A 15362-nucleotide genomic window follows, 5' to 3' on the forward strand; every position below is an offset into this window, starting at 1 on the left:
TTTAAAAAATCTAAGTCCACACAAAAATCCTTATCAGTAGAGATCGGTCAAAATACACCTCAAAATTGGATGTAACATGCATATTGTACTAAAGAAAAGTGGTCTTGATTTTTCCCTACGACCAGTAATAAAAAATTTACAATATAAGCTATTTATAGTAACAACAAAGGGAAGTAATTCTAGGTTCTTGCACATAACACTCCGTCTCATGATGGTGAACACTTGTGCCACGTTACATCAAATCCCTCCATAAATGAAAAATAAATGCTCCGGAAAAAGTCATTCTTGTATCTGACCTTTGATCTCTAAATGTGACCTTGACCTTAGACCTAGGGTCCTGGTTCTTACACAAGACACTTTGTCACATGGTTGTGAACATTTGTGCAAAGTTACATCAAAATCCTTTCATGCATGAAGAAGAAATTCTCCGGACAAAGTCATTATTGAATTTAACCTTTGACCTCCAAGTGTGACCTTGACCTTTGAGATAGGAACCTGCGGTTTGCGCATGACACTCCATCACACTGAGATTAACATTCAAGCCAAATATAAATGAGATTGCTTCATGCATGTCAAAGTTATGGTCCGGACAAACAAATCCGGACGGACGCACGCACGTACGCACGCACACCGAACAGCCATTTGGACAATTATGTCTTCGCTTATGTCTCCGCAAGCGGGCTCGACAAAAATCTAACAAGTACGTATAAATTTATGCCAAATATAGATGGGGGATGGAAGTGGCAAGGGGTAAAAAGGGGATGGGGTAGAAAGTTGAGGGGAAAGTAAAACCATGACGAATATACAAAGGGAATGCTACGTTCCTTCATCACAGTTACACTACAACGTAAACCACAATTGCGCAGACATTCATGTACCAAAGATAAACAAATAACCACACCCAACTAACTAACACAAAAAACAGACAAGTAAGATACAAGAGCACAGTAGGGCACCGCTTTAGACTCACAAGGACACAAACGCATCCCTATGAGCAGGAAAAAAAAACACTCGTGTATCACCGTAGGATTTCGGCACCAAAATAAAGTAGGGTGATGAAAACTAACTCAAAGTAAAGGGGGAGGGGATGCAAAAAGGAGCAAATGCAAGGGTAAAGGAGGGGGCGATTGGAGGAGTGATTTTATTTTACTTAGCCATCAATTGTACAAACAAATAAGGACTTTGAGGATGTTGTGGTATTATTAAATATGTTGTCAAATTTTACAATGGGCTTAACAGTACCTTGAAGGGAAGAAGAAATACAATATTTATCAAACTGTGTAATTGCTAAAAGCTGCTTTAAAATAATTAATGATTCCTTACATTTTTTTAACTTAAAACAGTTGTAGTAGTCACTTAATGTAAATGATCGAAACGTTTACTGGCCACCATGGTGCATCAAATACACTAAGTGATATTTTACAGTGTAAAAATTCTTATCGGCGAAACATATTAGTAACAACTGACTACATTTATTGACTGTATTAAGGACACGAGGACACGACCATTATTTTTATTTATTATTTTATCACTAGTTTCGTAATCTATATCTGAATGCTAAACTAAGGCGGCGAAACAATTTGTTGTGATGCCGTGGTTTACAAACACTAGATATCAACTTGCAAAAAAGTCACGGTAGCCTTAAAATTTCGTATTCAAATATGTTTTGTAGAGAATGCTTCCTGAGCTTCTTAATAATATTACAAAGCAAATCTATGCTTGATATTATGTAGCATTTGTATCATTTTATTCTATAATTGCATTAAAGAATGTGTCACGAAAACTTAGACTATACATTCTAATTCAAGTTTGCCTATCTATATCACAATATCTGCTGAAATCATTAAAATGATAAAGTTCGCTTTCTATGCAAGTGTATGTATTTTAGATTTGTTTTGATTCAAATGCACTCTGCTTGAAATACTGCAAGAATGTCAAAACAATGAACAGAATTTGTCTACAGCTGAGTATAGTTCTTTTGTGTACTCTTAAGGGTATAATAATAAAAAAAGTTGTGAAGCAATGTGAACGTTGCGTGTTACATTATTTGGCTGCGAATAAAACATGCTAAATGAAGGATAAAAATTAAAAAATTGTATATAAGATATCAATGTATATACCATCAGATTAAATATGCTGCAATATTCCTAAATATATGGTAGTAATACTCATAGGGTATAAAACATCATGCAATGTCCGTGAGGTCATAACATTATATCATGTATTGAGTTTGTGAATCACATAACGTACTTATTTCATCAAAAACGTTATCAATTTAGCGCTCCTTTCATGACATTTCTAGAATTATAATGTACAAGTTTGTAAAATTGTCATATTCAGTACAAAGTATGTATTTGCATATTTAATAAAACAGTGAAAATGTCCCAAAGCCCATTGCTTTAAAACAAGCCCTTTTCAAAACCTCATTTTCCTGCTTTTAAATCCTTTGAATAACATCATATGTTGTCTTGTCGTCCACAGAGCTTCGCGCTAGATCTGTATATAGCTCTATAGGGTTATCTTTGTTTCCAGTTGAACCACTGTCGTTTCTGCTTGTACCACCTTCTGCTACATTTATGTATGTCCTGAAATTTAATCTGTTCTGTTTTGTATTTTTTTACAACACTAACATACACAACAACACACATAACTGATAAAACGGAACGGTAAAAAAGAGAAACTTTGGGGCACAATCTGGTAATGGTCAGGAAATTATGAAAAGAGATTTCATTTGGATGCGTATACGCTTTTTTTGTCCCACGCATTTCACAGTTAGCCAGTCTTCAACTCTTTACACGAGTAATAATTAGATAATTCTCCGCTGAGATAAGCTCTAATATTTATATAATTATATATAAACCTATTGAGTAAATTCAAAGATATACATAGGGTCAATCCTACGTATCAGTATATATGACAATATGCTCAATACCATGTCTGAAGTAAAAAAAATCAGGAACATAACATTTAAAGGGTCAGGACTAGGCAAATTGCAAGGCAAAATATCTACTCCCTCCGTTTGTTTCGAAAAAGCATCATAGAGTCTCACGCTTGAGTAGTCGCCACACACCAACAAATAAGAAAAGGACTAACTGCAAGAGGAGTCAACCACCAAAATTATGATATTTGCATTGAAATTTCCTTCAATATATTTTCTAACAGATACTACATTGTACATATATTTGACAAAGATTAATATCATCATGTTCAATTTCCGTATTTCACTAATTGCATCCAAATAGTATACGGGCTGTGCAATACCATGTTTAAGAAGTGCTTTAAGGTTTTTGTTGTATTTCTTTAAAATTTCGGACGATCTGTTTTAAATTCAGTGAATTGTGATAGCGGTAACTTGATCGTAACAACTTTTTGTAACATTTGTTTTCATTAAGTCATTTCAAAGCTGCTTGGTAGAAACAGTATTTAAGTGTTGATATTTCTAATGAGAATATAAGATTCTTTTCTGACACCCATTCATAAACACTGCATTATTACGCAAACAAAATACTTTAATTAAATCCGAAAAGAAATCTCGCTGAAAATAGAAAAAAAACCTGAAGCGACACGTAAAAGAAGTGCTTGATTTCAAACATGATAAGGAGTCCATCATTAAGTGAATGTCTTGACAAACCAAAATAAAATATTTATATACGAAATATTTAATACTTCTATGATTAGTAAATATGCTTACGCTTGTTTATTCGACTCTTCCTTTGACTGGGTCCCTGAAAGAATACAGGCATACAGTTTAAATACACAGTGCTCGCACATCTTTGCGGTATTTCTTGACATGACCATTAGAGTCAATTAGCCATTAATTTTGAGAATTATAAATTACAAATACCATCAGTAACTGCATCGTTGAAAATTAAAATGCATGCATGCACATGTACCTGTATTTAATGTCTTCCTTTTCAGTGCAATGGTAATAAATGTTGAATAGACAGTCAATACTGCACTCAGTATGCCAAAACATATTCCGACGATTAGTCCAGTCTTGTCCGTTTCTACCGTACATTTAACGGCGGTATTTTCTTTTTTCTGCTCATCTTCTAAATAAACAAAGATACAAAATCGTACAAAATTACAATTCCGTCAAACACAGTTAATATCAAAATTACTATTTAAAAACACAAGTCGAAAAGTTGACATGGAGAACTTACAGATGTTTTTTGATATCAATGGCTTCATGCTCGGCAGGTATGGGTCATTTTTACCACGATCTGATAACATTGATAGCAAAAGACAGTAGCCCGTTATATCTATTAAGTTCCTCCCATATTGACGGAATATTTTTACATCAGTTTCCTCTAGATTGAATTTTATTACAGAGTCAAGTTTTAGTTTTGCATGGCCTTTTTTTCTAAACATATTATTTAATCTCAACTAGTAATTTAACTATGCCTGTCTCAACTTTCGTCACTGCTTAATGAACCCATTGTATGTTTACATCATCAAACATCTATGCCCTCCGTTTCAAGCTCCCTTGGATCGTGATTCGGATAGGAGCTTTACACGGTGCTGTAATTGATGCATTAAGCACGTCCTGAAAAATGCTGAAACGTCATATCAAGCGGAATGACTACTAGTAATTAGGTTAATTCTTTATTCTGCTTATGTGTTCCACGAATCATAATTAAAAGCATTCAAATTTACCGACAGAGGGTTACAAGAGCCGTGATGGAGTAAAGGATTACAATCAAATGTATCTTATGATGTGACTAATAAATATAACAAATGTTATCATACTGTTGAATATATAAATAATAAAATCCGTAAAATGATCCGTTGGAAGCAAAGAATGCAACGAAGAAGAATAATAGCAGACTCGGTTTGACTGAGTCTGTTCATGAGAGGTAATGAAATGTGCAACACCTCTCACGCCCTGCTAGCACCGGCTTAAGCGGAACTCTATTACACAATGTTGAATGGACCCCATGACATCAAAAGGACAAGAAAATATAACAGTGAACATGTTCAATGACTTAAAGGCACTGGCCAAACTAAAAGAACTATTTTTAGATATCTGGAAAATGATGCTGTATTTCTTAAGAATGCTTTGAAACTTAATTACTGACAGACTGTATGTTATTGAAACCCATGAGTATAAATTATTTTCACTAAGTTTTACAAAAAATCGAAAAGCGAAAGTCGTTTTTAACGCCTTACTCGAGGTAAATTGCCTCGATTTATAAAGGTGTATTTAGTACTTAATCCTCTATAGTAGTATTGGTAACGACAGCGGTAAACTTCTTTATTGCCGCGGCTGTCCGGGTTTGATTCCCAACGGGACCATCTTTTTATTTTTTTTGGCATTTAAAAAATATTTTAGAAACAAAAACTCATATTCTAATGTTCACAATATGACCAAACTTCAATTTGAAAGAAAGATCATTTTAGCCAAAATCTGGAGGTCAGTGCATTTAAGTTTGTAAAATAAATTTATTTGGACAATATAGATTTTGAAGTTGTTTTCTTGATTCATCCAATGGTTTGTGAATCTGAAATATTTGGAATATAAGATTATTTTATTGTTTTAAATAAAAAAAATAAGATAAGTTAACTTTGAAAACATATCTATTAGAGCAATATGCTCCATGATTCAAACGGATCAGAATAAATAACAACACTGAGTTCTGAGGGGACGATAATTTAAATGTTGATGTGATCGTTACGTTTTATAAACAAGCTATGCATCAAATACGCCTAAAACGAGCTGATTTAGAATTGGAAAGTTATAAGAACAAGTTTCTTTTTTAAACGCTACTTAAAGTATTTCTAAAACGAAGATGCGTTAGTTTTAGGTCTAGAGTAAAGTATTAAATAAGGAAGCTTGTAGACAAAGTTAATGGATTAGATTTCATGATGGTACTAGCATTTGTTACTGTAAGGCCACATCAGATGGATTTACAACTAGTATCACAGTATACGTCTTTCTTTCACGAAAAGAAAGTAAAGTTAATCTAAAAAATATACAACAGATTAAGCAAATGCAGTCTTACCTAAATAAGCTTAACGTTACTCAACACACAATTGTGTGGCTATTATGTGTGCTCGATCTATTTGACTGGTAAAAATAGATACATGGGTATAATAATCTTTTATTATTGAAATATATAGAGAACTTATCAATTTGTAATTTCTGCACACAAAATTGACTTTTGCTAAACCGTTATATCAATTGGTTTGTAACCTAAAAGTAATTCTTCGATGTTAATGTTGCTACACACGTCTAACCGGAACGCGATAACCCACTATTAGTGTCGTACTGTCAACAGAGCATGATCAAAAGTCACGATGCTAAATCACGAGAACAAAATACCACAGCAGGAAGAAATGATGCACTATCGTACTGTTGTCGTGCTGTAACGTCTTGTCATACTTTCGGAAAAGATCTACATGGGTCAACAGTAAGATAGTATGATGGCCCTATCGGAACACCGTAATGAACTACAAAATACTACTAGGTATATGGTAGGAATTGAATACTCTTCAAAAAGGAAGTACTCTATGACGGGTCCAATACCTTAAACACAAGTTATGGGTTTCACACGAGGTATTTGACAATCTTGAAAATGGCTAACAAACAGACGTCATTGTAATGGAGTTCAGTAAAGCCTTCGACAACCAGCACAAACTAATTTTATAAGCTAGATACCCTAGTTGTGCATCCATTAGTATCCCAGTGGATCAAGTCATTTCTCAATGACCGATCCCAGAGAGTAGTTGAGCATGGCTTCACCTCGCATGAACTTCAACAAGAGTCAGCCATAGGCCCCTGTCTCTTCCTAGCCTACTTCAATGACCTCCCAGAGTTCCTCCCCGATTCTTAATCCCTATAAAATGATCTCCAATCCCTTGAAACCTGGCATTAGGAGTGGTCAATGAAGTTCAATCCGGATAAGTAAGAGGTATTGAGGTATTTACTCGAAAGAAAAAATCTATAATCTACAGTTATACACTCCATAATATAGCACTAAAAAAGCTGCTAAATACCTGGGCATCACACAAAGTAAAGATCTCAATTGGTCGAAACATATTGATAACATCACATCAAAGCAAAAAATACACTCTGATTCATCAAATGAATAATGTCCAAACAAACAACAGAAAAGTAAAATGTCCGCCCATAGCTTGAATATTGCTCTTCTATATGGCACCTTCACATACAAAACGAGTACAACGATCTGCAGCCCGATACGAATGTATCAACAATATCCAAACAAGCAGCGTCGCTCAAATGCTTAAAGATCTCAATTGGCAATCCCTTGAGCAACGTCGTATCAAAAATGCCTTTATTATATTTTTCAAATAAAGTACAGTGTTATTGCCGTTGACCATAACCATCTCATACCTACAAAGAACCTGAAATACTTGATCCCACAATCTCATACGCAATACCATTCTAACTCCTTTTTTCCAAAAATAATTCGTTCCTGGAATGGTCTCCCCCTATACATACAGTACAACCCCAGCTTGATTCTATTCATTGAGAGGCTGGCAACTTTAAATTTTTAATTTCTAATCTATATCTATGTCTTTAATATTACTTCGAGCGCTCAATATCTTATCTCGAGCAAGTGAAATCTAATAGCAGGAACAATCAACATTTTCAGCCGAGTGTGCGACATCTTTTTGCCAAAGCACTTGACATTTTATCCCGAGTGCTTGACATGTTATTTTGATCGCTCGACATCTTATATCGAGAGCAAGATTGCACGACATCTTATCTCCAGTGCCCGACATCATATCTCGGCCATATGAATGTTACACAGCAACTTATTATTTCGATCACATGATATCTTATATTGAACTCACGACATTTTCTTTCAATCGTTCAGCATCTCATCTCGACCATACGACATCTTATATCTAATGCACGACTTATTATCCCGATCGCACGACATCTTATCTCGAGCTCAAGACATCTTATCTTGATCACAGGACATTGTGTTTCGATCGCTCGAGATAATTTTAAATCAAAATAAGGCTGTGCCCTTATTATACCATTGTATTTTTATATAGGTGTCGTAGAACTAAAACTAAACTTTTGTATGACATTAATATGCGATATATAACGGTGAACTAATGTTTGTGACATTGAGCGTTAAAGGTGCGACATATAGCGGCAATTGATGTTGCGATATTTAGCAGTGGTTGCTATATAAAGCTCGCTTCATCGCTAATTCAAGCTCTTGTACAACTACAAATATTTTAAAACTGTTAACATCATGTCTAACTGCTGTGAAAGCCCACGTGGAAAGATACTGCGATAAAGTATACGAAAACTCTGGTAAACACTTATTTTGGTCGATTAAAAATTCTGGCGAAATCCTGGATAAGTTTAAAATTAATAATTACAAGGTATTTATGGTCAGTACATACGATTTTTCTACTTTGTATACCACTTTACCACATAACTTAATAAATGACAAACTAACTGTCCTAATTCAGAGAGAATGCTACATTTTTCGCTTGCAATTTTGATAAAGCTTTTTTTTTACTAGCAATATTATTAAACATTATACAATGTGGACCCGTGACGAAGTTTATAAAGCCCTTTCCTTTTTATTGAGCGACATTTACATCAGGTTTGGGAATGCAGTTTTTAGACAAGTTGTTGGTATTCCCATGGGAACAAATTGTGCACCCCTTGTCACAGTTTTGTTTTTATATTGTTATGAAAGAGGCTATGTTGAGCCTTTCTCCAGATACGCAGGCAGATATTATAACTGCATTTAATAATACATCACGCTATCTGGATGATATTCTTAATATGGATAATCCGTTTTTGGTCAGTTGGTGGGTACTATTTATCATAGGGAGCTTCAGTTAATTAAAACTAACAATTCGGATACTGATGCTTCATTTTTACATTTGCATCTCTCTATTTATGACAATATTATACATACCAAAATTTATGACAAGAGGGATGATTTCAATTTTAGTATTGTAAATTTTCCCCATTTGGATGGAGATGTACCTCAGGCTACATATTATGGGGTATATATTTCTCAATTAATTCGGTTTGCCGGAGCGTGTAGTCATGTCAAGCATTTCAATGAACGTAATCAATATATTACAAGTAAACTTCTTCAGCAAGGCTACCGTTATTACAAATTGCGTAAATATTTTGCTAAAATTTACTATCGTAATTCTGATTTAGTTTGAAAATTCAATAGTAATTTAAAGACTTCGTAAGATCTTGGGTCATGGTAATTTTCTAAATGTATTTGGTAAAATTATAAAACGTTTTATTAAAAGAGGTTACGACCCAACTGTTTTGAGACATAACGCATGTTTAGTGTTCAACCCGTTTACAGTTGGACACTACGCTTCCGTCTTTGATTGTGTCTGACGGAAGAGGGGGAGGACTCTATGATAAGCAGTTTTTAAATCCTACCAGGACTGAACTGTTTTGATATCTGTCTTCTGGCCTGTTTCCTTGGGTCCTTAAGGGTGTTTCTCTTGTTGCTCTGTCTTCTGAAAAGGCATTGAGTACATACGTTTTTGGTTCTAAAGGTTTGCTTTTTATGTATTTATATACGAGCATTTTTGTGTTTTACATGCCATGCCTTTTTGTTTCCATTACGAGTGTTAGAGATTCACCTGGAGGGGATTACTTTTATTTACACTGTCCCGTGTCTTTGGAACATGGTGGAGGTAAGAGTGAGGTTGGGTGCGCATCATAAACCGGTTTAAGCTCCCCAGTGGTGTTTCTGCCACTGACCGTTCCAAGGCGGTGCCCCACTGTGTTCCTTTGTTTGTTCGTTTTGTCCTAATGTGTTAGTTTAGTGTGTGTGCGCGTGTATGTGTATGTGTGTGTGTTTGTGTGTGTGTTTGTGGTGTGCGCGTCTGCGTGCTGCGGGATTCGTTTTGGGGAGGCTGCGTTTTTGGTACGTGGCATTCCCTGTTTGATATTTGTCTTTGTTTTTTTTTTGCGACATATCACGTTGACCTTGCGATATTTTACGGTGGTTGCGACATTTAGTGGTGGTGCGACGTTTAGCGGGGCCACAATGACCAGTGTATTAACAAGTTCTCTATGGACAAGTAGGTTACGTGTTTGATAACTACTGTGTGATCCGCACTTTCCGTAAAAAGGTTTATCCATGATTTTTTTCCTATAATAAAAGATCGCAGTTACTTTATTCTTAATAATTTCAAGGGTGGTGAAAGAATTAACTTAATTTTTAAAATGTATCTTGATTAAATTTTTGTTACCTGTTGTATCATCAAGAATGATTTTGGGGATTTATTTTCCATAGTAAATTTCGGCCACTAAAAGCGCCTGAAGTTTAACATTTAGCTTTATCTGCTGATTGGTTATGATTACACTTTTAGAATCTTACCATTAAAGGAAAATTTCTATGCAAGGATTCTGCAATAAAGCTGACTGTGTACAAGATATTTTAATAACTGAGAATAGTCCTACGGCGGTCTCCAGAACTATCTCGACCAATGAATTGTTTATATCTTGCAAAATAATGCCGTTTATACACAATGTCTTTATCAGTAAATAATACAAAGTTGTTACTTGGTTAAAATATTCTTTTATTTCGGCATCACGGGCCTTAACAAACACCAGACTGAAATGTTTTACTATATCAGAATAATGACATATTTCAAAGTATATATATAGATGAACTAGTCAGGTGTAGAAAGTGAGCCAGTATATCCTCTTCTTTCTCGGAAATAGAGGCTTGAGATTAAAGCCTAGTACCACTCTACTAAGAAAGAAGGAAGAGACTGGCTCACCTATAACCGTTTGGCATGCCTCAACAAAGATAAGCGGCGGGGATGGATTGTAGATAAGCACGCTATAACTCGGTAGTGTTGATCTAAACACGGACTAGAAAAAAACGAAATGTGTTTCGGTGGCAGACACATGCGTCGGCACAATTTTGAACGGAAAGCCTATGTTTCAATGGCTAGATCTGATCACGTGATGCATTTATTATAATGAGTGTGGAAAATTAGTGTTTTCGTCATATGATGCATTTCTGAAAACGAGGCTCCGGAACGGAAGGTTAGTGGGTACACTTCGAATTGACCAGTCGCCAAATGACCGATCGCTCCGCACTACAGGTCACGTGGTCACGAAACACAACACCTTCGACAAACAAACAACAAAATGGCGGACGAAATAACACTGAAGGAATTTCCTGATGATTTTGGAGAGTATTTGTTTCCCTACAAAACGTCATTACGACAAAGAATCCAGGGCAAAATTTTGCTAATGAGTCATACATTAATTTTGTAAAACTGTATAGGAGCGGAAACAATGGTATTGATGTTAAAGCCGGCGTATATCGCAGCCAGCGCATGAGCATTTCGGTTGGACAGACGCAAATTACAGAGGCAAACTGCAGTTGCAAAGCAGGGTTAGTACTTTTTCGTACTTTCTGCATATGCTTCATATTCTTACGTACTTGAAAGATGGAACATTATCGGATGACAACTTGATTAACGGGTGCAAAATTCTCGGGTCGTGAATGGAAGTTTCTCGAAGGCCGCGGCACGTGACTTAGTTTTTAAAAGTTTTCATCGAAAAACGTTATAAAACACTCTATTGTTATTCTATTAGTTTTTATTTATTTTTTATTGCTTTTTAGGGCTTCAGGTGAAAGTGCACATGTCCTAGCTGTTGTCCTGAAACTCACAGACTGGATTCTTGAAGGACTGCCAGTCAGCCTGCACATCTATCCCACAGCAATGGGACAGACCAAGGGGTGCAAAGATAGTGGCTGAGCCTGTCAGTACAATGGTCATAAGTAAACCAGGGAACACAACCAGAAAGAAGAGGCCACTAACTGCAGACTTTGTCGATAACTGGTAGAAACTTACTAGAATGTAACAGTCAGTATATACGTAATTACACACCAGTCTGCAGTTGATGCTATTGACCGCATGTGAATGTAACATTTTGCTCATAGTGGACACTGAATTTAGCCGGGAGAATCAACTTTTGAAGAAAGGATATAGGAAAATTTATTCCTGATGACATGTAATAAACTATTTCCTGAAGGGCTACTTTAAATATACACAGGTCAGACACCGGTCAATAGTTTTATTCTTTATGACTGTCATATATATATTCATGATGACTGGACCAACAAGTCAAAAATTGTAAAAAGTAACTTAATTCCTGATGTTTATTTTTAATACTGGCCAGCAAGTCATTCAGTAAATGTACAGTATACATATTGCCTTCCAGAACAAGGGCAAAAGTTTTGACTATCGACTGGCAAGCAATTCAGTAAATGTCTAGTATATAGTAATTGTGTTGTTTTCCAGTTTCTGCTTTTTTGTTGAGGGTTGGGTGCTTTACTGCAAGGAAACTACAAATGATTAAAATTTAATTTATAATACTTTATTTTGTTAAACATAAATAACAAATAGCTACCATTTGAATTTTTAAACACATACAACAATTAGATACCATTTGATGAAGCATGCATAAAAAATGAAAATGACAGGAACAAAACAATTTTTCTGTTGAATATTATGAAAATTCACTTACAATGTATTTCAATTATATATTTTTTAAAGTTAAATATAAAAAGATTGACAATACACTTTTTTCCAGAAAAGTACAGATATGTGAGACTGATATACAGTATCTGCAAGGGCTTGAGTCCAACCCAATTGGATATTTGGCTTGCCTACCAGACCAGACTGTCGTGACAGAGCTTGGTGCCCAAAATGTTGGCAGTGCTGTAGCTTACCAGGTTAGTCTTGTATTAGATATGGCATGAAATTAGTCTGAAAACAACAGGAAAACCAAATTTGGTTCACACACGGAAATAAACTGAGGTCAATTCTGTTGTCAACAATTTTGAATTTCTTTGCCCTTGAAATAGCTCTTTCTACATGAACTCTGTGCTTAGCATTTTACGAGTAAGAGTTACATCTGCAGTTGACATTTGTGAGGAAGCTGATGCAAAGGGCGGAATGTACAGTTTAAGTCTTTTTTTTAAATTTCATTCTCAGTGTGAAACCCTTTATCAACCATAACACCGTCTCCCTTTTTCAATTTTCCGCAATCAATTAATTGCTGAAGTAAAGCTAGCAATCCATTTTTAGCCGTAATATCCTTATCCGAGATTGATCCAGAGAAAAGCATACACTCAACAAAATTCCTAATCGGCCAGTTTATATTGTATTACTATTTTCTTAATTATGCATGTATTTACACGAAATTTCACATACCGACATTTGAATAGGTACTGCAGCTAATGACTGATTTATTTTTGACCGACTCGCGGCCGAAGTAACCGCATTAGACGTTTTGACCAATATAGCATATTTTGCACGTGCAGGGCATGTGCACCAATATGCACGTGTTAATGAACACTTTTGACATTAAGTCCTACTAGAAAAACACATATCATTGTGAAATTGACACAAGAGCAACGCGCCCGGGCTGTTAGAATTATACAACAAAATTCAAAATCGGTCAATAAATTGTACTTCGGTTAAATTTCGCTAAAAGAGCACGGGTGGTAGATAACCAACGATTGGAGGTTCTTGAAAACGGAAATAAGGTTAAAAATGTAAATAACCATCACAGTAACAGCTACACACAAATTATATAAAAAATCCTTAGAAATTGCGAAAATAATTACGCACATGTCGTAGATGTGTCCCGGCTAGCAACATTCCGAAAGCTCGATCGCGTTGCTCTTGTGTCAATTTCACCATGATATGTGTTTTTCTAGTAGGACTTTCGTCAGTAATGCCAAAATATGCAATATTAGCCAGAACGCCTAATACGGTTACTTTTGCCGTGAATCGCCAAAAATAAGTTAATAGTTAGTTGCAGTACCGATTCAAATGTCAGCATGTGAAATTTCGTGTAAATACATGCATTATCAATAAAATAATGATACAAATATGAATTGACCGATTAGGAATTTTGTTGAGTGTAGCTATGAAGGTAAATGATCCTTTCAAAAAAGTCCTTTCAAAATTGGCTGACTTGTAATCCGAATAACACTGGCTTTGAGACCTGAGGGAACTTGGTCGTTCCATCTTTATTTCCGTACCATCCAGAATAACGGAAGTATCAGGGAGGTCTTAACAGGCATTTTTGATTTGAGAGTTTCTCTTCCTGGCCAGATTGTAACAGACCCAAATCTAAAGTACATGTAATTAATCCATGCTCGAAAATGCGCACCTGCATCTTGGTTAGAGATGTAAAAAAGATTAGCTAGATGTTTAAAGTCTAAGTTTAACCTTAATTTCACATGTGTTAGCAGAAGTTGATCTTCCAGCCTCATATCCTTGATGCTTGAAATTGTTTTGGAGAAACTGATTGGACATGTATATTTGTTTGGCATCAAAAACTTGAAAATATTCATGAACTGCACAAACCAAAATCCTGTGTAATATTTAAAGTTATCTTTAATCGGACTGTCTCGGACTGTTTCAGCGTTAAAACCCCTGGTGCTTTTTTGCGGGTTTTCTTCTTTTTGCTTGTTCTTGTCCTTTAAGGAGCCATTATCTCTGTGTAGTTCTTCAATTAACAGCACCTGCTTGGCTAATTGCTGCCGTAGAATTTTATTTTCTGCCGCTAAGGCAAACACGTCTTGTGATGACAGCTCTGAAATACAAAACAAACTTGTTTAATCATCATTGTGGGTAACTGCGATACCATTTTTATAATATTACGGAGTGTCTGTTATTTTTTCAGTTGCCACTCAATGTGTTCCAGTTTGCCAACTGGAAGATGTTGAAATCTCCCTGCCTAATGCCATTAAACTTAAACAGAACACCAAAGACCAAGGTAACAATCCCTTATGGCATCAGGAAAGAGCCAAGAGGATAACCGCCTCAAACTTTGGACGCTGATGATATGTAAAGCTGCAATAACAAAGAAGTTTGTGGATAGTGTTCTAACATCCAAACCATTCACAAGTGCCGCAACAAGTTACGGAACTGCCAATATAAAGGTGGCACGTAATATGTATAAGAAAAAAAAACTCAAATATCACGTTCATGAATGTGGATTTGTCGTCAACCCAGACTTCCCGTATATTGGGGCATCACCAGACGGCAAGTGTGCGATAATGCTTCAATTGGAATTCTGGAAATCAAGTGCCCCTTTTCTATAAGAGATGTGACTGTGCAGGAGGCACTGGAAGATGTCAGTAAAGCTCAAAACTGTGTAGAAACAGCTGGGGAAAATATACGGATAAAAGTGACACATCCGTATTGGTACCAAATTCAGGGACAGTTGTTAATTACTGGAGCAGATTTTTGTTACTTTGTTTTGTACACTAAACAGGACCTATTTATCCAAAGAGTAGCATTTGTATTAATTACCTTTTGATGTATCTGAACTGCTTGTAGCTGACTCA

At 35.7% G+C, this 15362-nt stretch overlaps 1 protein-coding gene across 1 annotated transcript in view; it reads right to left on the reverse strand.

Moving 5' to 3' along the window:
• Window positions 1–797: 797 nt before the first annotated feature.
• Window positions 798–15362, reverse strand: part of LOC128546259 (multiple epidermal growth factor-like domains protein 10) — a 57601-nt gene continuing 43036 nt past the window's right edge. Inside the window, exons 5-7 of the mRNA XM_053516555.1 lie at window positions 3894–4052; window positions 3692–3725; window positions 798–2585 (exon numbers count right to left, since the gene is read on the reverse strand). Of these exons, the coding sequence (XP_053372530.1) occupies window positions 2438–2585; window positions 3692–3725; window positions 3894–4052 (341 nt within the window). The 3' untranslated portion in view covers window positions 798–2437. The remainder of the gene's footprint in view (window positions 2586–3691; window positions 3726–3893; window positions 4053–15362) is intronic.

This window comes from Mercenaria mercenaria, chromosome 10, assembly GCF_021730395.1.
Source record: "Mercenaria mercenaria strain notata chromosome 10, MADL_Memer_1, whole genome shotgun sequence".
NCBI lineage: Eukaryota > Metazoa > Mollusca > Bivalvia > Venerida > Veneridae > Mercenaria > Mercenaria mercenaria.